Source organism: Dasypus novemcinctus, chromosome 10 (assembly GCF_030445035.2).
Source record: "Dasypus novemcinctus isolate mDasNov1 chromosome 10, mDasNov1.1.hap2, whole genome shotgun sequence".
Taxonomy (NCBI): domain Eukaryota; kingdom Metazoa; phylum Chordata; class Mammalia; order Cingulata; family Dasypodidae; genus Dasypus; species Dasypus novemcinctus.
The window spans coordinates 61,551,882-61,578,548 of NC_080682.1; the positions used below are offsets into that span (position 1 = coordinate 61,551,882).

General features: G+C 38.8%; 1 protein-coding gene across 9 annotated transcripts in view; it reads left to right on the forward strand.

The window, feature by feature from the left end:
* MPPED2 (metallophosphoesterase domain containing 2) overlaps nt 1–26,667 on the forward strand; it is a 182,501-nt gene that overhangs the window by 10,086 nt on the left and 145,748 nt on the right. For 3 of the 9 annotated variants that reach the window (XM_058305608.2, XM_058305609.2, XM_058305610.1), the window contains exon 3: nt 8,831–8,853. The exons of 5 other annotated variants lie outside the window; for them this stretch is intronic. In XM_058305608.2, the coding sequence (XP_058161591.1) occupies nt 8,831–8,853 (23 nt within the window). Of the gene's footprint in view, nt 1–8,830; nt 8,854–25,379; nt 25,474–26,667 lie in introns of all 9 variants that reach the window. One more of the 9 variants, XM_071218139.1, reaches the window with a different exon arrangement.

A 26,667-nucleotide genomic window follows, 5' to 3' on the forward strand; every position in this document is an offset into this window, starting at 1 on the left:
TTCCACAATCCCTTCATCTCTCCCAAGCAGAAAGTTATAATGTGAAACTTATTTAATATTTTAAATGATGGTGGGAGAACGTACTGAAGGGGCCAACATGGTCTTGGAAACAGCATAAAGACTTCGTATGTTTTTAATTGTCTGAGGCCTAATAAAATATTATAAAACCTTATTAGTTGGCCATTCACCCATCTCTGTTTAGCACTGAAAGTCCCATGTTCCTGGAACCTCTCATTCTCAGGCAGAACGGGACGGTTAGTCACCCTTCTGAGGTTAATTTGTCATTTTTTTTCTTTATGACTTGGCTGCCAGGAAGCTCACATCTAATTTTGTTTTCAACTGTAGTCATCGTCCTTTTTATTCCTTTGGTTGCTAACATCCCTGAAATCTGTCCTACCTAACTCTTTTTTCTTTTACCCTTGCCTGGTTGCACCACTTTCTGGCTATGTAGCCAATCATAGATAAATATCTTAATTTCTCTGTCTTTTCTTTTGATCTGGAAACTGTAAATGATAAAAATAGTGCTCACTCAAAAGGCTGCTGGGAAAGTTAAAAACAATATTGTATGTCAAATCCTTGGAGGAGTGGTTAGTGCATAGTCTATACTCAGTAAATATTAGCTATCACTAATAATTGTTTTATTGATTCTGGGTTTTTTATTGTAAGCTATCTCAAGTTCATTTTGAAAATAGTAGGGTGTAAATAATGAATAAATAATGAAGTCACTGGAAATTTTGAAGGAGGAAGAGTAGTGCTCCATGGAACCACTTCTAGGTGGGATTTTTGGCTCTCAGGGTTGGCAGATGCCCTAACTTATTAGTGCCTGTCTAGAGCATAAATAGTGTAGGAGTATCTCTTCTACTTCCAGGTTCTCCAAGGAAGAGGCAGCAGGGAAGGAATCCTATGAACTGAGGGATGCCTGCTTGTTCTCTGTGGACCTTAATGGATTTACTTTGGTTGGGTTGGACCTGGCCGTAGCTCCTATTCCTTTTCTCAGTGTTTTAGACTCCCCATCTATGGTTGTGGCTAAAAAAGAAGCATCCAGAATTAACCATAATTAACCAGGAATAAGTGCAAAGGATATAGCTTGGGATGGCAGGGGGTGGGGTGGGGTGAGGACAGTACACATGTGGTGGCTGAGGGTGTGATCTGAAATTAGAGGTCTGTGTACAAATACTGATCCTGCTAGTTACTGGTTTAGCTGAGTATTGGTGAACAAATTGCTGAGCCTCAATCTTCTCATCTGTAAAGTGGGCTTATTGACACTTTAAAGTATTTGTGAGCATTAAATGTGATAATGTATATGATGAATAATGCCTGAAAGACAGCACTTGAGAAGTAAATGCTAAGATATTTATGGTTTTGTCTATCAGCTAGTGAGCATGAGAAGTATTTTCCAAGCTGCTTTGCTATGTAAAACCTGGCAAGCTCAACTTGTGTTCTTGTTGAATTGGTGCATTTTGTGGCATTGGTCAGTGCTGCTTGGGCCTTACTAATCATTTAAGAATCCTCTGTAGCTTTGTTGGTATCTGAGTGATTGTTCCAGGCCAAATTCTTATAGGGTTTTGTCTGTTGTTGGATCTGAAGTAGCAATCTTACTAAGTTTAAATGTAATAGAAAGTAAACTTTTCTTTCAGGTTTGTATTAGATATACTTAAATGGAAAAAAATTTTTTTTTTAGATTTTTTATTCATTTATTTATTTTTCTCCCCTACCCTCCCCCCCCCCCCCCCCGTTGTTGTCTGTTCTCTGTGTCTATTTGCTGCGTAGTCTTCTTTGTCCGCTTCTGTTGTTGTCAGCAGCACGGGAATCTGTGTTTCTTTTTGTTGTGTCATTTTGCTGTGTCAGCTCTCCGCGTGTGCGTCGCCATTCTTGGGCAGGCTCTGCTTTCTTTCGTGCTGGCTGGCTCTCCTTACGGGGCACACTCCTTGTGCATGGGGCTCCCCTACGCGGGGGACACCTCTGCATGGCACGGCTCCCCTTGCGCGCATCAGCACTGCGCATGAGCCAGCTGTACAGCGGTCAAGGAGGCCCGGGGTTTGAACCGCGGACCTCCCATGTGGTAGACGGATGCCTTAACCACTGGGCCAAGTTCGCCGCCCTAAATGCAAAATTAAAATAGCACAATAGTGTTATTGTAAGCTATCATTTAGTTAAAAAAGTGTAAAACTGTGGAAGGACAAATACCAACATTACTAGTGATTATGTAGGGAATATATTTGACAATGAATTTGAGGGCAGGAGTGTTGGGTAAAGAATTTTTACTTTTTATTTTATATACTTTTGTATAATTTGAATTATTTTTAACAACCATGTAGTATTTTGTAATAACATTTTTAAAAGAATGATTTAAATCTAGTTTGCCTACAGGCCTTTCTGCTTTGCTTATAAAAATTTGCTCTAATACAAATCCACTTTCTTTGGACTTAGCTTCCTTGTGTGCCACCTTCTTCTCTTTTTAAATTACAAACAAGGAATAGTTCAAAAGCTGTTCCTTTATTCAGTATAATTCAACTTTCTCATATGTGGGAAGATGAGGGCAATATCCAAGATACTGTCTACTTTTTAGTCTCACAATTGGAGGGCATTTGAAAAAATTCTGTAGAAGTTTGGAAAGCAGAGTTAAGAAATATCCTCAGATCCATTTTTGGAAGCCAGCATAATATACACTCTGAATAAATAAATAGCTTTCTTTCAAGGTCCACTTGCCAATGTTTCAGGGAACCTGGATTCTGTCTTGGTCACTAATTAGCTTTCTGATCTGTAGCAAGTTGGGCCCCTTTGAATGTCAGGTACCTCAGTCATGGTGGCCTTAGGGGAAATCCCTGCCCTGCCCATTCTGAAAGCCTATGATTTCTCCCATTTCTTATTTTGTCTTTTGTCTATTTAAAATAAAAAACATAAAACCCATATCATCTGTGATATATTGTAGGAAAAGAAAATACTCAAAAGGATGGGATGATAAGATGTGGTGGTGGGAGAAGAGAGATGACCCCTAACTCTTGCACAGGGGAGGACCCTCTGTAAAATTGCATCTTACTAACAAGGTAGAAATTCACCTTTTCCTGCAGAGCTAGGCTAAATTAGATGTTTGAGAAAAATTCTAAACATACACTTTCTCTTGGTAAGCCACTTTGTCATTCTCTTTACAAATTTATCACTGGACTGCTCGTTAGCATGGGACTTATTATTTTTTTAATGTTTTCAATCTCAGATTTATCTTGGAGATGCCAAATGCCCCTTTTAGTTTGCATTCATATATAAACACAGGGTATTTTTTTTCCTCTCTCATTTCTTTTAAAAATAACTTCTTTATTGTATACACTCCCTGAGGGTACATGTTTCGTGGTCCGTGACAATTCATCTTCATTTCAGAGCTGACTTTTTCCTATTCTGTAGATCCCTTTGTTTGCATTCAAGCATTAAAAGGTAACCTAAAATTTGATTTTTTTTCTTTTTTTGGTCCATATGGATTTGTTCTTCGAGCCCAACTGTACATACTGGGCTGTGTTCTTGTTTGTTTGTTTGTTTGTTTAATGGCTACTTGACTTCCTGGAAGGATAAAGAATTTTGGCAAATAAAGCAGATCCTATCTATTATTTCAAATTCTGCATTTCTAGAGATAAAGAAAGGTTCATAGAGAATGTGTAGCAGCAGTGAATGAATAGACATACCCTGAAATTGGAGAACCATCAAATCACCTTCCTTATGGACCTGAGTCTGTCTTCTACTCTAAATACAATTTAAAATAACAACTACAACAACAAAAAACTCTTTTATGGAGAGAGTTTGATAAAAATATACAAATGGCAAGGCAAGCTAAACAGGAAGTAATACAGTAAGGAATCTGTATTTGAGACATATTTAACTTTAACGCGGAGTTTTCCAATCTTCTAAAGATATAGATCTTAAGATATATAAAAAAAGCTAATGCTGCTCACACTACCACATCTTGCATAACAAACTTTAGGTAGTTCTGAACTATTTCTATAGAGGAAAAAAAGCTCACTGAGAACTGGAAGATCAATTTATCTCTTTGGCTAGTTTTTCTTACTGTTCAGTATTTCCTTAGCCCTCTCCTTTCCATGTCCTTTTTTCTTTTTAACCTTCATCGCATGTTGGAAATTAGATGTTTCAGTAGCTTTCTTAATATAGTAATGGCTATTCTTTCAGTATCAGTATGGATAAAATTATCACATTTTGGCAGACCACTGTGTAGACCTGCCTATTTTTTTTTTTTAATGTGAAAAGTACACTTGGAGGCTTTGTCTATGTAGAAACATTAACTCTGCAAAGAGGAAATTCTGTTGGATTTATTGGTCCTTGCAGTATTTTTTTGTTCTGCATATTTTTGTTCCATTTTGCTTTGAATTTCCCCCCCAATTTCTGTCCCTGTAAAAGGGTAAATTATGCAGATAAGAAAATGAATTTTTGCACAATTTTCATTTTTCTCTTCTTTATCACAAATTAAGAATAAAATCCCCTCTGGTTGGTTGACATTTTTGCAGTTTTGCATTAAGTAGTAAAGCGCTTGAAACTTGTAAAAAAGAAAGAGAGAGAGAGAGGAAGAAAAGAAAAAAGAAATTATTACCACTTAAGCAAGTAGGTAAAAATTTAAGTCCTTGATATTGTTGAGCTTTAAAATTCTACTGAGAATTAGACCATTCTTAAGTTCCTCTGTTCGTAGTGGCTTTCTTTAGTTAAGACTTCAGGCCGGTACCCTGCAACATGGATTCTGCTCAAAATCACTTAGTTCTTTCTGCAGCCAGTCTTTGAAATCTTCCAGCTCAAAGATTCTATAAATCTTGAATTGCAAAAATTTCTTTTCTCATCTTGCTGTGGCTATTTTGGCATTTTTATTGGTTGGCTAAGAAAACTGGTTTACTTGTATTATTTGAATTTAGGTATTTGGTCCACAGACCAAGTTTCAAGCCTTTCACATATTGTACATTTAGTTTAAAATGTGTTTTGAACAAAAACCTAAAACCGAAATCAAGAAAAAAATGTCTCCTATCAGCCAAACAACCTCAGCATGTTTTCCTAATTTCCTTAAAGATGTAGCCTTTTCCTATGTCATAGCCATTTTACCAGCGCTGTTTTAGTCCTGAGTTTTGGAAAATTTTCTTCTCCATTTTGTTTTCATTTTGCTTTGTCTTAAGACTTCAAAGACAACCACAGAAGCCTATTGAACTGTGTTACACATTTAAAAAAATCATACTCATTGCTTTTGGTATCATCTTATATTTAATACATTTTACTTTTAAATACCATTCAAATTTTGCATACTGATCCTGCTTGGGGAGTCAAGAAATATGAGGAGAGGCATGTACTATGGAGAAGTAGGGGAGATATGGGGCTATGTGTGAAGGAGATAGAGTGAGGGTCTATCGGACATATTTGCTAGATCATAACTTTATTGCAGTTATGAAGTTCCTGGCCTTGGGTTTGGCCTGAGCCCCTGGAGAGGGTCATCATCCCTACATGGCAGTCAATAGGTAGATAGGACAATTGTGCCTTGGCTTTTTCAGTGTCTGCATGCCAACTTTATTACCAATTAATCCAGTATGTGAAAGGATCACAGTAGCATTTCTAATACATTGACCTGATTTCATCTCTGAGAAAGAGCAATTTTTAAAGATCTTTTAGGTAATTCAAACTTTAGGTTCATGCTTTAATATTTTTAAAAAAATCCATTTGACAAATAGTGAACTGTGAACTGGCTTTTGGGAAATGTAAGAATATCTGAAATTGCATTTCCCAAGGTTCGCCATCTGTTAGTATCTAAGAGACTTACCATATGCTGTGCTTAAATTCTGACTTTTCAGGTTAACTTGTTTTCACTTTGTTCTGTCTTAGCCCCCATATTTTGGACACAGCTGGTAGCAATGAAACTTATTTGGATTCAACAAACTTAGAGAAAAGAAGAATGGAGAGGGGCGACTCTTTGAAAAGAACAGACAGACAAGGAGGTGTTAACTCCTAAAGGATATTAATTCCTAATTCTTCCATAATGCAGTTCAAAGAAGAGTTTAATGTTTTCCCCATGTGAAATATAAAGGCTTGGGGTATCCTGTTCAGTTCATTGTATGACCCTGTTCCACCCCTTCTCCCACCGACACCCCTGAAATTCAAAAGGGAAGTAGTAACCCCCTGGGAGGTTGTTTGCGCCACGCTGTGCCCTTGGGTGGTGGATGCCTCGTCTGTTTTGCATCTTTCCTCCTCGACCCGTCAGGATGTTAATGGCAGTCGGCACGCTCCACTGTTTATCTTGGAATTTGATACCATCATCTTGGCAACCAAACTGGGACCTTTACTGCTCCGATTGTTTGTCATTTGTTGTTAATTATCTGTTACCATAAATTCTGCACTTTGAGAAAAAAGGGGGGGAATGTTTTGAAATATTTCCTCCAACATGTAAGTGAAGCTTCATTTTCTGTGGACAAAAGAGAAAAAAAATGAGCCCTGTCGGGACTGGTTTCAGGGAAATGTGCCCTGATTTTTCAGACAGGCTTCAGTTAGATCTCGCTCATGTAGCCAGGATCGGCACCGAAAGAACCTTTGCAATTTAGCCATGGTCTTCATTAGTGAGAGGAACCCTATTTAAGGAAAAAAATAATTTAACCTTACATTAAAGTGTTTGCTTTTATCAAAGTCTCTTGATGCCGTAATTTTGTGTGTGCGAGGGCTCAATCCTATCATTCGGTTCCTCCTTTTAAAAGGTTGTTAAGACAGAGCAGTCCAGAGTGAAAAGTAGCTTCTGCTTACCTGTCTTTATAAGGTGTTTATTTTGTCAAGTGTAGAATTAAAACGAGCTTTCTGGCCATTAATGGATTTTACTCACGCTCCCACACTCTGCTGGGAAGGTTGTGTCACTTTATAAACAAACAATGCTGTTTTGCAAGGTGTGGTAGCATGGGCTGCAGGAACCACTACCCTGCTATCTTATTAAAGTGGAAAACAAAAGAACCTGAGAGAGGGAGAGAAAGAGGAGAAGGAATGTGTGTGTTTTGGCAGGGAGAGCACGGGAGTAAGTGGTTTTTACTATGCATAAATATAAGCACATCCAGAACTATAAAGAATGAGGCCAGTTGAAAGTGCCAGAAAAATAATGCATATACCGACTTCAGTCTGCCCCCTCCCCGTGTGTTGTCAGGTTCTCCACCACTAGTCTTTCATCTAAAGTGGGGATTATAATAATACATGCTTCAAAACAAAATTGTGAGGATTAAGTTAGATGATGCATTTGCAAAAGTGTTTGGACAGTACCTAAATGCTAAATGCATGGTAACTAATATTATTATTAACATGGTTGATCATTAATGCTTCTGTGACTTTAACATTGGACTTCAGCTGAGTTTTAACAGTGGCATAAGTTATATCATCACCATAACTTGTTTTGTTGCTATTAAATTTGGGGAGTCTGTTTTATCCTTGGTGAGAACCTTTTTCTCCCCCTTCCTCCTGCCTTTAAAGTTTTGAGGGTTGTGTTTTCTCCTAAGGGATTACCACCCTGGGAGGGAGGCGTGGAGTCTCTGCTAACCTCCTGATAGCCAGGGGCTCACACTTAATAAATACTTACCTTAGCTCCCTGTGTGCTTCCTTGGACAGTTTAACTCTCAGGGATGTGCCTTTTACTGAAGTTGTGGAATTTGCTTCAGTCTGCTGCCTTTGGTTTCCTTAGACCTATTGAACGTTCTTTCCAGATTTCTAAGTGATCATAACCATAATGTTGGCCCTGAAATAGAGCACCGTTTCTAAATATTTCACTTTCATCATCCTTTCGTTTTCTCTTTCAGTGCTTTTTAAAAGAGGGTAGGTTTATGTAGAGCACAGTAACATTTTATGATTAAGAAACGAGTATTAAATTAATATCTCAGTTTTAGTAACTGTTTGAGTATGAGAATAAGGCTGGGGTGAGGATGGGAAAGGCTGGGGACACAAGACCTTCGGATTGCTCTGGGGGAGGCTGGGAAAAGGATTTAACACTTTGGATTTTTTAGAAGCCATTAAAACTCTGATGGGATCATATTACCTGACTGCACATCTGAAACATGAAACTCTTGCCCTAAACCGTGCAATTGCATTAAGCTCAAAATTCAAGGCCTCCGCCTAAGACTGGCCTCTGGGTAAGCCTCCTTGTTGATGGCAAAATGATTTCTTTTGAGAGGAGCAAGACTATGGTGAGGTTTTTATGGTCAATTTAGTCTGTACTTTGGTGCCAGCCAGACATTTGGCAACAGTAAGTGCCAGCTTTTGGTGATCTGTCCACCGATTTTTCCCAAAGTCTTCAATCCAGCCTGGATTCAGTGCTGTCATTGCAGGGAAATTGTATTTAAAGTCCAGCTTTCTAGGCACGCATTCTAAGTTTGTTGTTTTCAAAGTGGAGAGGTACTGTGAGGAAAGGGGAGAAGAGCATGTTGGTCTACTGCCCTAAATTTTGAGACTGGGTAACATTGACAACCTTCCTCCTAAAACACTTTTTCCTCCCTCCACCTTTGTCTCTTCTTCAGGGAAGCCTCTACACTTCTGTCTGCATTAAATGTTCTCTTTATATGTGGTCAAACAACTTTGTCTTTTTTTTTCTTTCTGTCCCTCTGTATCCATAATACCTATCACAGTGCTAGGCATATTCTAGACACTAAAAATGTCTGTTGAATGAGTGAATGAAAGTTGAGATTGCAGGTATTCCAGGGATTAATATGTGCTCCCCCAAGACATTTGTGCATGCTCGTTTTGATCATTCTTTCATTCTGAGAGCATATATTTGGACTTGATGGTATACTTGGCATTGAAAAGGGTAACTTATATAAATCTCCCGTGTTTTTTTCAGGATGGAGCTGGATGAAACTCAGAGTGAGTATTTCTGATACTCCTGCACTAATGCTATATAATCTCTCCTCCCTTTAGTTGACTCTTACTTTGACTTAAAAAAAAATATTCACATTCCACTTTCAACTTGAACCTAAAGATTTGGGTCACCTATGTGTTGTTCTCTAACTTAAAATCTCAGGCATTTATAAAGTATATTGTTTAAATTCTTGTAAAAAGATCATTTATCAATTCTATTTGGAATTAACAATTATTGGTTAGAAGCATGGTATTAAGTAGGATATATTTCAGCCTACTTACCTAGACACTGACTGACAACTATCCCTTCTACCTGGAGTTTGCCTGAGTTTAGACCACAGAAATGGGTCATTACCATATCACTGGAATGATAAACTTTGCATAAGGCAAATTCACTTTTTTCTATACTAGTTTGTTTTTTAACTTACTTACTTTACTATTACATTTGAAATAGTAAATTCTTAAAGCCCTTCTAGAATAGCTGTTTTGACAGAACTCTGTGATTTGGGTTAAATGTAGATAATACCATCATAATATGGGGATTGAAAACCTTCTTTTTAAAAATTGATTTAATTACCTTTTGTTTAAAGGTAAAACCAATTCAAACTAAGTATGTAATAGATTTGTGATTATGAATGACTAAACTATAAACCCTTTGTAAACCAAATGATCAAGTGCCAGGGTTAAGAAGGAACTTTACATGGGAAGAACTTAAAAGGGTAGAAATAATGAGAAGGAGGAGTTTGCATTGCAGGTACTTTGGGGAAGGAAGTTTTTTATTTAGGTGACTGACTTCAGGTTTTCTCCCTGATGTTCCACATGGCTGTCTTTACTGAGGGAGGTAATGTATAATTAGGCTTTCTGGAGCTGCCCTTTGGCTCAGGACCTAATTGAGTCTCTGGACTTGAGTGCAAAGCTAGAGTTGGTGGAACTTTTACCCTGGAGGTAGAAGCTCTTTGATGAACTAGCCTCCTTGATAAGTACCTGTAGTGACTGGCAGTGACATTGTTTAGGTAAAGTATGATTTAGTAATTGAGGAGTCAGTGCTCCTTAGTATGTGAAAATCTTTCTCTAAGGTAGGAAAGACACCAAAATACACATGTGCAATTTAAATGAGCCCGTATTCTGCATTATAAATATGCACCGGATGCCAAGTAGAAAACCGGAACACTCTCTCAGAATGCTGTTAGGGCCAAGCGGAATCTCATTAGGGACAGCTTCAAAGATCAGTTCCTCGTGTCCATAAAAACAAGTGTAAATTATCTGGTGTGCGCCTGCTGTTAGCAGTTGCGGTGTTGCATTATGCATGATTCCAGACTGCACAGAGGAGTCATGGGCTGAACCGAGTTCCACAATATGTGTAGGGATTTCTCCATCCATTGTGTGTGTGTGTGTGTGTGTGTGCTGAGTCCTACAGTTTGGAAATTTATTGGTCTGTTTCATTTAGTGGGGGCCATATATAACCTGCCCCTACATATTTGATGAATTGGAGTCAGTTCAAAGAGGCATGATAAGGTTCTGAATTGTTTATATGAACAAGCAACCAGTCTGTCCAGATTTATGTATCTTGTTTGCTCACATGAGGAGTCAGGTTAGGGGGCCATGAATGTATTCAGTGCACATAGAATTGGGTGCATTTGCTTTGACCATTCTCTCCTTCTTTTGGTCTCTTTTTTAGATTTTAAAAATAAGTGTGAATGCTCAGCAAATTAAGAAAATGCAGTCATGTTTAACATATAAGACTTAATAAGTATTTTTGGAACAAATGCCTAAGGATCTGGAAATGCATTCTGGAGCTTCATTAAGTTCAAATAAGAGGAGAGGAGCTAGGGAAGTGATAGAGCGTAGCGTTTAAAAACACGGGTTCTAGAGCCAGACTACCCAAGTCTGGATTAAGTTTGCCTCTTACTATCTATTAGACCTTGGGTGAGACACTTAACGTTCAGTGTTCTCATCTCTAAATTAGGGGGAAAATGGTACATACCTCATATGGTTGTTAAGAGTGTTAAATCAGTTGATTTATAGAAAATACTTAGCACTTTCCCTAGGACATAGTAGGTACTGTAGAAGTGTTTGCTCTTATTGGTGTTTTAATCGTCATTATTTTCAGAGGTGGAATATCTTCCAGTGCAGGTAGGAATGATGAGCAATGAAATACCCAAGGACTGAATTCATAAGCTTATGTGTGTTGAGTGGACATGTATACATGAAGGTTGAGAGCAGAGTCCAGAAATGACCTTGGGGACAATTGGGGAAAGCAACTAAAATATAAAACATTGAGTAGATGTGTCCTCTTAATGGTCCATATGACCAAGAATGATAGACTTGAGATCTTAGAAAAGGTTAATAAATAGCAATAGAGGGGCAGCATTCTTCCTGCCAGAGTGGAAGAAAGGACCTGTAACATCTTTTCCCCAGGTATTTTTCACGGTCCAACCCCAAAACAAAGAAGCAAAAGGGAAAAAGATCGAAAGAGTGGCTTTTCATTGTGTCATGTGACTTAGATGCACACTTTACAGCCCCAGTTATCCCTATTTTGGAATTAACATTTGTAAATATAAGGGGATAACCATGATATCAATAGATGGTAAGTTCTGTGAAGGCAGGGTTTATGCTGGCTGGTCTTGAATACTCTGAAATGCCCATGGGCTCAATAATTAACTACATTTCTGATAAGTCAATAAACAGTTGTGAATATTTATTTCTTCTGTCGTTTTGCCCTCGCAGTAAATTCTCTCTGAACTGGAAATTTACCCATGTTTTTTAGGGAATCATCCCTGCTAGTAATATGCCCACCCAAGTACTAGTTTTTACATGCCTTGCTTGCTTTGGTGGTCCTCCTTATTGTTTGCTGAAATGCCTCCATCACTTCCTGTCACTCATCCATCAACATCTTAAGGATAGTTTGCTGAAAGTTCTTGTATTCTGGCATTAAGTAGGTGACGCTACCTTTGGTATTGTACTGTCCTCTAACATCTTTACTTGGAAATGAGGAATTCACTCTACAATATTTGGATAAGGGAAAGAGTTGTTTGATTGGAGTTTTGGGAACCATCTGCAGAATAGGGGCAAAATATGCAAGAAGAGTGGGAGGTCTGGTCGAAGTTGGGTGTCATTCAAAGGGTTTCAGTCAATGAATCAGTAAGTATTTATTGGAAGTTACATAGAGGAGGGCAGTGATCAACGTTGTTTTGTTTATCATTTTATTCCCAGGGCATAGCCCAGTGCCTGGCACAATAAATACATAGTTGTTGAATGAGCAAATGAATGAATGAATGCCTTCTCAGGTCTAGCAATCAGGATATGGTAAACCACCCAGTCATTGTCTGCTAGGGATGCTTTGCCTATGTAGAGGGACAATCAAATGCTCCTGAAAAATATATGTCATGAGCTAAATAATATTTGATAAAGTAGTCATATGTGCATTATTATTACTAGAATATCAAAGTGAACTTTTTGATACTCGTTGCTGTGCGCACTGTGGGGAAAATGCAAATAGAGAAGTTTACATGTGGGCAGTTGGTGGTCTAGAGAAGCTGAGTGACCCTCTCAAGGTCATATAGGACTTCTGTTATCAGTGTAGTATGTTTCTCTTTATGATCCTTTATGAGTAGAAGGTGCTTAAGGAATTTACAATTTGGGACAGATAATAAATGCTGAATAAATAAAAATGAGGGAGATTTTCTTCAAGATCACATAAGCCTTTTTTAGGGGGTATCTGACTTAATTCTACCAAATCGTTTTCTAATTTTATTTCCTGATGTTCTTCTTTAGGCAAACCCTAGGATAGACAAAATGGTTTTCAGTTCTGATTCTTCTCCCAAACATGAAAGAAGGTAGGTTCCCTGTAGGAGGCCCCGTGTGATGAAAAGCAGTTTAAAACAAACAGGAACAGCTATTTTCTGCCCTAGAGGATCACACTTTGCTTTCATTTCAGTGTAGTTCCTCCTTTTCCTGCCACTTGTGTACCCTGTGGCTCCTCTCAAGTCTGGCAGCATCCTCCGGCTTGAAGGACTCTATCAACTGCATACTTGGATAACAGGTGCATTTTTGCTGAGATGTGAGAGTTGAGAAGAGTGTGGCCATATGGTGGGGCTTCAATATTTCCTGACATTCGAAAGAAGTTAGATGGTATCTGGCCCACTGCTTATTCTCTGTGGAAATGAGAAAACCTATATGCTGCTAGGCATTTTCCATTTGGAGACATAAAGGTAGAAGGTTGACTGCTTCAACACGATACATTTACAAGGTTCTGTTTGAATACAGTTTTGATTCCTACTTAACGGTTGAATATCAGGGATTGAGGGTAACTGCAAAGGCATCTCCATCTTTGAGAAGTTCACACAGGTGACTATTTGGAAATGATGTTTCTGACCAAAAAGAAGTTGTGTTATCGCACAGAAAATTGCTTCTGTTATTCATGATTGGTGCTGGCATCACTTGGTAGACCATCAAAGTTTGTCTTTTTCAGTAGGTGTGAAGAAGGCCATAAGGCACTCCGCAAGGAGCAGTACCAGCCACTTGCAATTTCCCTCTTGGAAAATGTTCTGTGGCAGGTGTGAGGTATCCCATTAAACTTCTTTATGCTAAAACTGCAGCTGGGCCCAAGCTGGTTTTGGCGATGATTCTCTTTGCCTAGGGTGTTGCAATTCTAGCCATCAATAAGGCTCTAGCCAGATGCCCAGGACGTTGGTGCAGTTGCTGGCAGCTGGGCGTTGCTTCAGTTGCTGGTGATGAGCCAGTAGTACCTGTTAGATCTTTAAAACCCGAAGTCTCCCAGGAAGTAGGAGAATTCTGAAAACTCCTTGGCTTTTCTGGGAAGTTCAGAGATGGCATTTGGAAGCAACTTTCACATTAATTTCTAACTGTTGAACTTCATACTAGGAAAATGATCTAGTACAAGCTCTAGCTTTTGTGATGACTAAAATTAGTAGCTCTGGAATGCTCAAGACCCCAAATACTAGGCAGAGAAGTTAATAAAATATTCATTGTGAAGAGCCCAGCTAGTGAATATATTAGTTGTAGAGTCTTCATTTGGCTGTAAAATTATAAGTCTATATTGTCTGCATACAAATATGTGTGGATATACAGATGCGGAAACACACAGATAAATGAAAGTTTAAAATTAAAAATAGATGAAACTGCTTCCTGAACACTTCCAGTGACTGTCAAAATAAAATAAAATAAAATATTGGGGATATTTGCATGTAAGTTGGACAACTCACCTAACAATTACTCACAGTTGACCTTGTTTTCTGTTGAGGGCTCTGAGATGCCACATTATTAAACATATTGGGTCAACCCATGGTTCACATTAACATCATTTTTCTTTCCATGGAATTGAAAAGGTCTTCAGCCAGATTGTTTTCTTTTTACTCCATATAGAGGGGGTGCAGTGGGGGTGGGGTAGCATGATTTTTGCATGACTATGGGTCTGCTCCATAAATAAGCAGATTCAGTCTTTTGTTTTAAACGTAATCAGCACGATTACATTTGCATTGCTTGTAAGTGAATCGCATAAGCGAAATTACATTGCCTGCATCTCATTTGGTATCATAAAATGTTATGGGATGCAGACTGTTTTTCTCCAGCTAAAGTGCCTTGTGTTAGTATTAGGGCGTCTTCTTTCATTTTCCTTTGTGACCAAATTTGTTGTATTCTTTAGAGCTAAGACCCGTATTTCCACTTATGTTGGTTGCTAGACAAATACCCGCTCCTGTCTTCTAGATTGAACTAAGCTATTGGTTCAGTAGGGGGTAAATGGGAGTTTTAAGACTATCTCACATCCTGTCGCAAGTGATTGCTAATCACTTTCTGTTGTTAGTGACGACTTCTGCTTACTAAGAGTAAATGGCAGTCATGTTGGTTGGAAAGTATAAAGCAATTTGCGGTTTTTCAGTCAGTTGGCTACAGAAAATGTTTTACATAATTGAAAAAAAACCCAAACTTGTTAGTCACCATTTTTTAGTGTTCAGTATGAACTCCATTTCCTAATTGGCTCCTTAAAAGATATCCTTAAGGCAGATAACTCAAAAGTCATATTGAGATTTTCCCGACTTATTTCCTTGAAAATAAATGATTTAACATCACAATAATAATTGCTGGCTTCAAAAGCCAGTAATTTTGTTGATAAATGATAATTCCACATCTCTCCCTCCACTGAAGTTTTCTTAATTCATGAATGCATAAGATCAAAGTCAAAGGAAACGTACAATTTCTTATATGACCTATAACACAGTGTGGTTATCCACAAAACCTCTGTTTATTAACTACATTATTGATAAAACCTCTTAAGGATGGAGGCAGCTTTATTGCTGATTATTTCCTTTGCTTTAAATGTGAAGACTGCTTTTAGAAAGAAAAACCAGGCCAGTTATAGTGATATACCAAGCAAGTTTAGGTGCTTGATAATGAATGGTGATCTTTAGTTGTTTGGAGAGGTGCTAAATTAAACATGCTTCACATGGAATAAACAGTAGAGAGAAATGGGAAAATTTAAATGTAACCAATAGGAACTTAAAATTTGAGAGCGTAAAAGATTTTCTGTCAAAAGGGAAGACTTAGGGATAATAAACCAAAAAGAAAAACTAACATTTTAAAATGCCTTACAAGTTTTTCACTAAAACTTTGAAAGAGACTTGCAATCTTGTGTTTTAATATCATTAAAGAATGTATCTAGGAAATATATTTCAGAAGGTAGGGGAAGACCGAATGTAACTTTAATTAGTAAACTTCTTATTGAAGCATAACATACATAAAAAAAGTAGACAAATTATACAAATTCAACTCTGAAGTTTTATAAAGTGAACCTATGTGTGTGACCAACATTAGGTATAGATTTAGTTTTAGTCTGTAAAATAATATTCTAAAGCCATGAGAATTTAAATATTACTGTGATCTACAATAATTTTTATTAACAAAATTAGGAGTCCTTTGTTACTGTTTTTAGGTGGTTTACAAAGAAGATAACTGTATACATTGGGATCCCGGTGCCTTCTTGTAGGTTCCCTGAAGCAGGATGTTGCAGGTTTCAAGTTGCATATGTGTGACTATTGTGACTTTTATTTAAACTGTTTTTCAAGGCATACCTTTCATTTTTAGTCATCTAAGATTTCCAGAAAACACCTTTCTGTGATTTGAAAAATTCTCTGGATAGTATTTCCAGATTGATGACCTTCTTGAGTTAAAACAATTTTTTTTTCAATCTAGCTTTAAAGATATCTTTCTTTTCTTTTCCATTCATCACCATTTCACATTGAAAAAATTAACCATGCTTATCCTACTTCAAATGAGCAGCTGCACTTTGAAACAAGATCCTTCTTTTGGCTATAATCGTCCAAATGAGGAGGACCAGTTTGCTTCCTATTTGAAAGAACTGGTTGTGACTGTAAAGCATTTTTATACTTTGGAGTTTTTCTCTTCAAATTTTAGTGTGTTCCCAAATCAGGAAAAAAAAAAAAAAAAAGGAAGGGGGAAGGAAAAAAAAGGAAAAGAAAGAAGGAAGGGGAGAGAATGAAAAAAAAGAAAGAGAGAGAAGGGGGGAAAATCAAAACAGTTTATAAGTATCTAGAAGCAAGGCACCTCTTGCCTGGAAATAGCTCTAACTATACCTCTAGAGGTATAGCTGAACTATACCTCTAGAGGGCAGAGACGGAGGGTGATTCCCAAAGTCCAGCCTGAGAAGGACAATTGGACTTGAAGTATAAAATACTGGGCTGGATTTTTCTATTCTTTTCAATAAATTTACCAAAAAAACATATAGATGGATATATTCTGTTGGATGTTGTTATCACCTATTCCTTCAGTACCAACATTTTTGACAACAGTTATGGAACCATCTCTTTGAAGGTTTCCTTTGGACCTAGTTCATGAGTACTCCATATTTTTCAGCCCCAGAAAATCTTCCCTCATGCTCATTTACTTTCCTAGTTACACTTCAACATGCCTGAAGAATAAAACTCATTCATGAGTTCTCACATTTGACTTTCTGAGTTTGGTAACTGGTCTCAATTTTTTGTGTGTAATTTCAGAAAATAATTAAATCCATGATTTACTCACTAATATTTACTGTTACAGACAGGTCACAATTTTTTGTGTGTGATTCAGAAAATAATTAAATCCATGATTTACTCACTAATATTTACTGATACAGACTTAAAAGCAATGTTAAAACACTGGATTCAGGGAAGTGGATGTGGCTCAAGTGATAAGGCCTCCACCTATCATATGGGAGGACCTGGGTTCGATACTTGGGGCCTCCTGGTGAAAAAGAAGAGAAAACGTGCTTGCGCAGTGAGCCAGTGCCTTTGTGGTGAGCCAACTGCCTGTGTGGTGAGCCCAGTGCCTGCATGAGCGACTGTGTGGTGAGCCGAGTGTCCACATGAGTGCCTGCATGGTGAGCCAGTGCCTGTGCGAGTGCCCATATGGCAAGCCCAGTGCCCATGTGAGTGCCTCCATGGTGAACCAGTGCCCAAGTGGCAAGCCGAGTACCTGCTCAGTAAGCCGAGTGCCTGCATGGTGAGCCAGTGCCTATGCAAGTGAGTCATGCAGCAAGATGATGACACAACAAAAGAGAGAAAAAGGTGAGAGTCAAGGTGAAGCACAGGAGAGACCAGGAACTGAGCTGGCAAAATTGATAGGGAACCTCTCTCCATATCAGGATCGAATCCCAGTGAATCCTGGAGGAGAAAAGAGAAGACGAAAAGAGAAACAGATACAGAAGATCACACAGCAAATGGACACAGACAGCAAAAGCAACAAGGGCAGGGGAGGGAAAGGGGGAGGCGGAGGAGGAGGGGAAGAAAAACAAACAACGCCAATAGATTCACATAGACGGGGAGAGGAAGGAAAAAAAACACAAAAAGACTCACAGGATTCACGTAGAGGGGGAGGGGAAGGAAAAAAAATAAAAACCCACAGGATTCACATAGTACACTATATAAATATTGTGATTAGTTGAGAAAACAAAAGGCAGTATATGTTTTAATCACTGGTATGGACTGATTTTGACTTACAATCAATGTGAAAACACAAGATTCACATAGTGCACTGGGAAACACCATTTTGATTAATTTCAGAAACCAACTGAAATACATGATTTATTCTCTACTATATACTGTTATTGATATAAAATCAGTGTTCAAACACAGGACTCAAATAGTGAGTGACTCCACAGCCCAAATGTCTTCTTCAGTTGGACCCCTTATCTTTATTCTTGTGAAGAGTTCTCATGCACATATTACTATAGCAACTTTCTACTTGTCCACAAAATTATTGGACTGACTATTGGAAGTTTATCCTATATAAATGGGAAATATGGTCTGCCAGCTCGGAGACTGCAAGTCTGCCTGAAGAAGACTGATTAGAACTGTTTACTGATTGACTACTTAGCAAGTAGCTATCCCGTAAAAAATTTAAAAAGGAAAATAAAATTTATGATAGATTATCTGGCAATATGTGTGTTAAATCTCAAAATAATTAGGGAAGAACATTGCCAAATAAACATGGATCCTACCATAGCTCTATTTATTATACTGTTGAGGAAACTAATACTTTGTCTTGACATCATAGTTGTTTTGGGGCTGTCAGCAGTCATGAAAAAATGTAAATATCCATAAATTTCCAATAGTTTATTTGAATTCTTATATTTTGTATTATGCAAAATTATGTATGGCCTCTAACAAAAAGTTTTAATTGATACCTCTAGTTAAGATAGAAATGTTCTAAAACTTATTTTAACCTTGTAAATAGAAGAGTGAATAGAACTCTCTGAGTTTTGATATGTATTTGCTCTTTCGGTATAAGTCATTCCTTAATTCATTTACTCATTCAAATATTTATTGAATTCCTGCTATGCGCCTGGCAAACAAACTGGCTTAGCTGAGACTGTTTAACAAATCAAAATGATAATCTCATAAATTCATTGTGGGGAAAAATTGTTCAATGTAATGCAGACTGATGATTTTTACCAGCCTTGATATAAAATTTGCCATAGCCTAGAGTATAAAATGAACCCTTATTATCTTGATTATTTTTCCATTCAGATAGCTTTTTCCTCATCTTATTGTTTCAACTTGGTTAAACACTGCTTTTGGTAAACTTCTTCTCTCCTTCGAGGCACGTTAGATCTTCTGGCCTTTAGGGCATATAGCCCAAGTCAGAACAAGGAAACCAGCTAAATAGAGGCAAGTCACACAGGTCAAGGGAAAATCCATAGAGATGATACTAATAAAATAACATCTACCTTTTATTATTTACTGTATACCAAACTAAGTGCTATAGTACATTATCTTATTTCATTCTCACCATAACCCTAGGAATTAGGTGGTATTATTCCCGTTTTGGGGGTAAGAAAGCAAAGAAAACATAGGTCACCTCTTACCCCAGGTTTCCACAGGTGCTAAGTGACACAACTGTGCCTGAATCTGTGGGTCATGCTTGTCTGTTAAGAAGGCAGCCATTGAACCATAGATTAAAGGATTTGGATCTTGACTGCTTTCTTTTCTTTTCTTTCCAAAACAATGCTCATGATAAAACCACATGGAACTGAAGTCACGAAGAAGTATGAAGTAAATACAATCCAGACCCACAAACATATTTTTGGAATATTTTCACTGGTTGAAGTTCTGTAGAGCAGCATGACCTTGGATGACTTCTTCACTCAGATGGAAAGAGACAAATATAAACAGGGGCTCATTATTAGAAAGTTGGAGATGATATGGAGAAAAGTACATTGGACTGAGAATCAAATGATGTCAGCCTCAGTTCCCTCATCTGGAAAATGGGACTAATGCTGGTTAGAGCAGATAGTATCTAAGGATCTTTGACGTTCAAACATTCTAAGATTTTAGGCTGAAGTTACTAAAAATTCATCCTATTAGTTCTTGGATTTCCCACTCAAAGACCCCAAGAATTGTATGATAGTACAGGAAAGAGTTCTAATTAAAAACATGATATTCACTGATCGTGGAATTCCATAGGAAACACTCATACAGCTGAATATCAAAACTGAGTATGAAAATTTAAGAAGGAAAATATTTTCTGGATCTTGAGGTACATTTGGGGGCCTATGGAAGTGCTAAATAAAGACGTAAGGACTGGGACCTTTACTACCTGGAACAAAGAACTCAAGATTCCAGGGCAGAGTGTCCAGGATTTCTTTCTTTCAGTGGTTCACAGATACATTCATCTAAAAACCATAAGAACAGTGACCTGAGGGACTCTGGGTCTTGGCGCCTTTAGTTCCAGCATTCCTGCTAAAAATCTGAATCAGTGTATCTTTTGATATCACTAAAGCAAGAGCATGACAGTATTGACATTTGGGGGGATTGGGCTCCCAAGTGGCATGAGTCATGGCTGAGGACCAGGTCAGAGGACTTGGACTGAGGTAATTTCTGTGGAAAGGAAGAAGAAAAATCCAACATGAAAAAAACAATTGCAGTTAGGAGAGATAATGTTAACCTCTGGAGAGGGTTAAAGAGATGATGGCAATTCTGCTGTCATATGCAAAGGCACCCAAGAAATGGTGGAAGAAGTTGGGATGGCTCATAGCAGAATGCCCTCGAGTCCCAGAAATTGCCTGCATTTGGGCTGGTGTGAGCTGCAGGTCTTGAAAGGACAAGAGGTCACATGAGCTCCATCAGCTCCCGAACATGTGGAACCGTGTATCGTGATGGCAGTGAACTAGCTTCAGGTTGGCCAGCACTTGGTGTAAGGTCTAACGCAAGCAATGAGGGGATCTTCGAACCAAAAGAAGGTGTGCTAGTAGGTGGCAGAACCCTAACAGATATATGTGAGTTTAGGGTCAGGAATTTAAAACAGGAGCTAGCCTTAAAAAAATAGAGCAAGGGAAAATTGATCTCAGTCCCTGGAATTGTGGTAGGATATAGAGACTAAATAACAGGAATGAGATGGAAGACATTTTTAAGTAGGACTGAGGTGCAAGGCAAAGCAAAGGGGCTATCAAGGTTGACTTGCCTCCAAGCTGCTTGAGGCATGAATTAGGATTTTCTGGAATAACATCTATGGTCAAGATTGGGCAGGGTTGGTTCAGGAGCCTGGCTGAATGATGAGCATGAAGCTGCCACAGTTCAGAGTAGGGGACTGACACAGGGTAGGGAACCTGGCTCTACAGTTGTTGGGAAATTTACAGAGCACCCAGGAGGTCTCTAAGTTGGGCAAGCTGCTCCAGGACAAAGTTTAAGAAGGGTATGCTTTTTTCTCCCCAGCTTAATTTGCTTTATAAGGTTAAAAAAGTAAAGCAGTGATCCTCAATTTCTTAATCCCTAGCCCTTGGATTTTATGTTTATGATGATCCACACTCATAAATTGTTAATACAGTTTACCTGACAACTTCCTTCTTCTTGACCTGTAGGTTTTTGTTGTTATTAATACTGAAATTGTTACAATGTATTGCACACCTGCTCTTTGCCAGAGATGGTGCTTGGACTTGTGGATTTAGTATTTAATACTCAAAGAATCCTTTGAAGTGGTATTATCCCTCAATCATGGGCCGAATCAGAATTCAAGCCCAGGTCTTCTTACTACAAAACCCATTCTTTTCTACTAGGCCATCCTTACTTTGATTAAAATATTTTTTTCATGTGTCTCAGTCTTGTTTTAAGAGTAGTAAAAATATTTTCAAAACTTCAACTACTGTGATCAGGAATTTGCATAGGCTATCTTGTCTTTACTTAACCTTTAATTACTTAAAACAAGAATCCATGCTTTTTTAACTGTGGGAAATGTGAAAGTAACATACAAGTTGTTTCTTAAGACACACCACCTATTAATAAATTGAACAGTATAGCACTGAATTTTGGATCTTAAGATGAGGGACATGCATGGAAATGAAGGTATTGAGTGAGCCTTGGTAACTGTGTTTTCTTGAACTTCAGTGTTACATTTCGTGACTCTAAGCAAGACCTACATTGTTTTTTTCTGAACAACTCTTGCCCTTTTGCCTCTTCTTTTTTTCTGAAAGAAAATGTAGCAAACGTATATTACTTAACAAGTAGTTTTTATGGTGCATTTGGTAGTAAGTGGCATTGAGTGGTCTGGATCAGTGATTTCTGGAAGTAAACTGGGTGGGGGAGAGGAGAAAAGGAGGTGGTCGTCAGAGCTGGGCTCTGCATTCATTGGAATACGTGTTACAAAGTGGGAAGGTGTTGCCCTGCTGTCCCTCTGGGTGGCCAGGGTCATTGGGAAAGTATTTTATTTATCTTAGAGGAGTAGCTGTAATTGCTAACCCAAACTCTTGGCATTTGGAGTTCACACCTCACTGGACTTATGGTCTGTTGGCATTTGAAGTGAAGGGCCCACGATGTTTCTCACCTACCATGAGAAGTTATGTGGCTGGTTTCCCAAACGGCCCAGTTCACGACCACAGGCAGGCCTCATTTTTCGGGTTGTGCATCTAGAACTCACGTCTGGTCTTGACAGCATAGGCCTTTTGGGGGAGTTTGAGGGGAAATGGTTAAGAAAATCATGACAAAGCCATCCATCCCCTGAATTATCCTGCAGCCAGTGAAAACTTTTATAAAGAGTCTGCAGTAACATTGTAAATGCTCACATTAAAATAGTTTAAGTGGAGGAAAAAAGAAAAGAATTTTGAACCCAGAGTGATTCCAAGTAAGTCTTAAAAAGGCATAGCAGGAAGACAAAAGCAAAAGACACCAAAATGGTACTAGTAGCAGAATTATGGATTCATCTTTCTTTACTTTTTATGTACATATTCATAATTTTACTAAATTTAATTATCACTAATATTAGTGGGCATATATTTTATAACTAGAGGGGAAAAAGGTATTTTTTGCAGTAAAAAAACTAATTTCTTATATTTTGGGGAAATTCTTTTTGTGGAGCTGGGAAATTTGCTTGTCCCTTGTGATTCTCGTTCTTCAGGTGAGGGCTATGTGACTGAATTAACACATTATGTTGCGTAAAATAACACCTATTTGACTCAAGTACTGAGGTGATATAGAAGACTTGACAGTTTTAATAGCACCAGGTGAATAATAATTTTTAAGAGATGGAGTTGACTTATGAGTTACGAAATGGCATATTCTTTCCCTGTAAGGATTCAGGGTGCTTTATTATCTATATATAAGAGAGCTATATTTGTAACACTTCATCAAGGAGGGTATTCAGCTTTTGTCAGCCTAGTGAAATTAGAGCAATCCTGAGAAACTTTGTAGAAATAGAAATAACAAAACAATAATTACAATAGCTCTTGACCGTTTACGCTGTCCTCAGTGTATTCTCATTATTTCCCTATGAACAACATCCCTCTTTTAGTTTCTCTGCGAAAACAAATCCCATACAATGGGTTGGCTTAAAAACAGGAATTTATTGGCTCCTAGCTTCAGAGGATAGGAGGCTTGCTTTCTCCTGGGTCCCTGTCTTCTGGCTGGCTGGCAGTCTTTGGGGTTCTTTGACTTTTCTGTCACATGGCAATACATATGGAAGCATTTTTTTTTCTCTTCTGGTTCTGTTGACTTCTAGCTTCTGGCTGCTTCTCATGGCTTCTGTCTCTATCTAACTTTCACTCTGCTTCTAAAGGGCTCCTGTAATCTGGATTAAAACCCAACCTGATTCATTTGGACCACACCTTAACTGAAGTAAATCTTCAAGGGATCCCCTTTACAAATGGGCTCACACCCACAGGACCAGTGGTAGGGACCTGAACATACCTTTTGTGGGGCACATGATTCAGTTCCCCACAATCCCTGTGAGGTCAGTATCTTTACTCTTAATGTAAATGTGAGCAAGCCTAAGCATGAGCTCTGGTAACTCCTCCCCACCCTGTTGGTTGTCAGTTTGTATATATGGGATTTGATTCCATGCAGTTAGTCTCCAGAATTTATTATGCTCATAAAGTTTTCTGGGTGCTTTTGTACAGTTCATGTAGGAATTTATATTAAACCATCTCTGTTTTTCTTTTTTTAAAAAAAGATTTATTTATTTATTTATTTCTCTTCCCGCCCCCCCCATTGTCTGTTTTCTGTGTCTATTTACTGCGTCTTCTTTGTCTGCTTCTGTTGTTGTCAGTGGCATGGGAATCTGTGTTTCTTTTTGTTGTGTCATCTTGTTGTGTCAGCTCTCTGTGTGTGTGCGGCACCATTCCTGGGCAGGTTGCACTTTCTTTCGCGCTGGGCAGCTCTCCTAACAGGGCGCACTCCTTGCGCGTGGGGCTCCCCTACACGGGGGACACCCCTGCGTGGCATGGTACTCCTTGAGCGCATCAGCACTGCGCATGGGCCAGCTCCACACGGGTTGAGGAGGTCCGGGTTTGAACCGCGGACCCCCCATGTGGTAGACGGAAGCCCTAACCACTATGGACCAAGTTCGCTGCCCTGTTTTTCTTTTAAATGAATGAAGGAATGAAAGCAAGTGATATTTGGACCTAAAATAACACCTTACAAAAGATAATTTATAGGCTTTAGAGTGCTATTAGACAATATCAAAGTGGGCAAAACTAGAATTTCAGAAGTTTGTTAGCAGATATTTAAAGTAATTTATTTGAAATCTTCAGATCCGGAGAAAACTTCTATTTCTTCAGTTTAGTATGGTATTTGCTTAGGAAAAATCTATCGGAGTGGGAGGTATAATTTGAATTAACCAAGGTGTCAGACAGAACCCCCTTGGAATTGCAGTTTCAACATTTATGACTTCTCTCACCTTTGGGAAATTATTTAGCCTCATAAGCCCAGTATTTCACATCTGTAAAGTGGGATTAAAAATACCCACTTGATAGTGTTGTTGTGGGGAATAGATGAGGTAATGGTCATAAAGTGCTTGGCTCAGTGCCTGATACATGGTAAATAGCATTCATGGATGGTAGCGATTATAATTTTTTATGGACGGGAGTTGGGAAGTGTGGAATCTGGAGCCAGTTCTGCTGCTCACATTGGCCATGAGCAAGTCACTCAGCTCTTCTGGGTCTTAGACTTTAGTGGCAATACTTAACACTGTCCTTTCTACCTATAAGGTGAGGATGAAATCTCATTGTATGTGAGGCAGCGTTTTGCGAAGTTATGAAGGACTATGCAGATATATAAGATAAAGAGGAAGGCAACCAGAGGCAGTCAGTAGAAGCAAAGTAGTTAACTTTGAGTCTGTTACTGGGGCCTTCCCATTGGAGCCAAGTTTGCATATATTCAGTCATCTATGAAAAACTTTAACCCAGAAACCCTAGCAAAGCCTGATTTGTGGCTTCTCATCAAGGAAAGGCCATCCCCAGACTGGACCTTGCAGGGGTCTTACTGCATTTTTCCCAAGAGGGAGCTGTGCTTTCTCACCCTTTCTCTCTGGAGTGGGAGGAGGAGGAAAGAACACATTTCTTCAGCCCTGCAAGAGTGGAAGTATTGAGTATGAATGTGTGTAAGCTTGTCCATACTCCTCTGGCCAAGTGCTTATAAAAAGTATTGTCTTCCCAAATTGCTACCAGCCTGCTATAGAGTAGCTTTGTTGGCAAATTTGCATCAAAATTCCTGGCTCCTCTCACTTGCCATTTCCCTCCTCCCCACTTGCAGGGTGGTCCTGGGCCCTGGGTCCTGTAGCATACAAATCTGCTGAGGTGCCTCATCCTCCCCGCTTGAAGCACTCACTTCCCAGCTGTGGCCTCAGGTGAAGAACACATACTTAAAATGATTTTCACCATCCTAAGAATGTCTGATGGCATAATCCCTCAAAGTGGTGATTGCATTGTTTTTATTTACTTTATTATTATTTTTTGGGGGAGGTACTGGATGTTGAACCCAAGACCTTGTACATGGGAAGGAGGGGCTCAATCACTGAGCCACATGCCCTTCGATGCTTTTATTTATGTGAGAGAGACAGAGGGAGAGAGAGATTGTCCTTTAAAAGAACAAACAGGTAAATCAACAATTTCTACTGGGGACAGGGCACAGGAGACTTACACTAGTTTGCCCCAGGCCTAAGAGTCAATTACCACTACCTCATTTGGCCTGTGGAAATCATTGTAAAAATCAGCAACTTGGTACTATGCTAAGTTACCAACCTCTTTTCTAAACATTTAAGTCAGGGCAAATAAAGGGAAACATGTTCTTGTCCCACTGTACTTGTAGAAATAAGTTCAAGATTCTCAACGTGTTTCTCAGTAGGGCAACATGCTGTAGCAGGGGTGGGAAGGACACAATCACTTCTTTGGAACCAGAGGCTGATTTGTAGTCGGGGATTATAAATCTTTACAGTGACTGTTTCTCAGGCAGCCATTCACCCTTGACTTCCTACAGGAATCACATTGTCTCCACAGAATAGCTCCAGACCCAGTGCTAATCAAATTTAATCTGTCAGCCAGGACTGTTTTCTTACAATGGGCATTTGGGGGTATTGCCTAATAAAATGTTTAGTTTTCAGCATTGCAAATGTGAAGGCTGAATTGGGAACTACCACTTTATTACATTTTTAAAAAATTTTTAAAGAGAAGTTGATACGGGGATAGGAAGGGGGATAGCCCAAATTTAACATGCCCCCTTGGTCACCCTTTTCCTAAAAGATGATTTAAAAACAGGCAGTGAGCCAGAGAATTTTCAAGGCTAACTTTCTCACGTGGAAAGGAAAAATTATTGCAGTGCCCTTTAGCTAAGTATACTCACTTCAGCCTTTATGGATGGCGGCAGTCACGTGCTCGCCTCTTCATCAGGACGAAAGCTAGAAACAATCACGCAGCAGAACCACCTGAGACCTGGAGTGGGATGATTTCTGCTAGTAGGAGACAGGGAGTTACCTATAAGATTTTTTAAAAAGGAGATGGCTTTTGAGAAAGTTCTCCTCCTGTCAAAAAGCCAGCATGGCCCA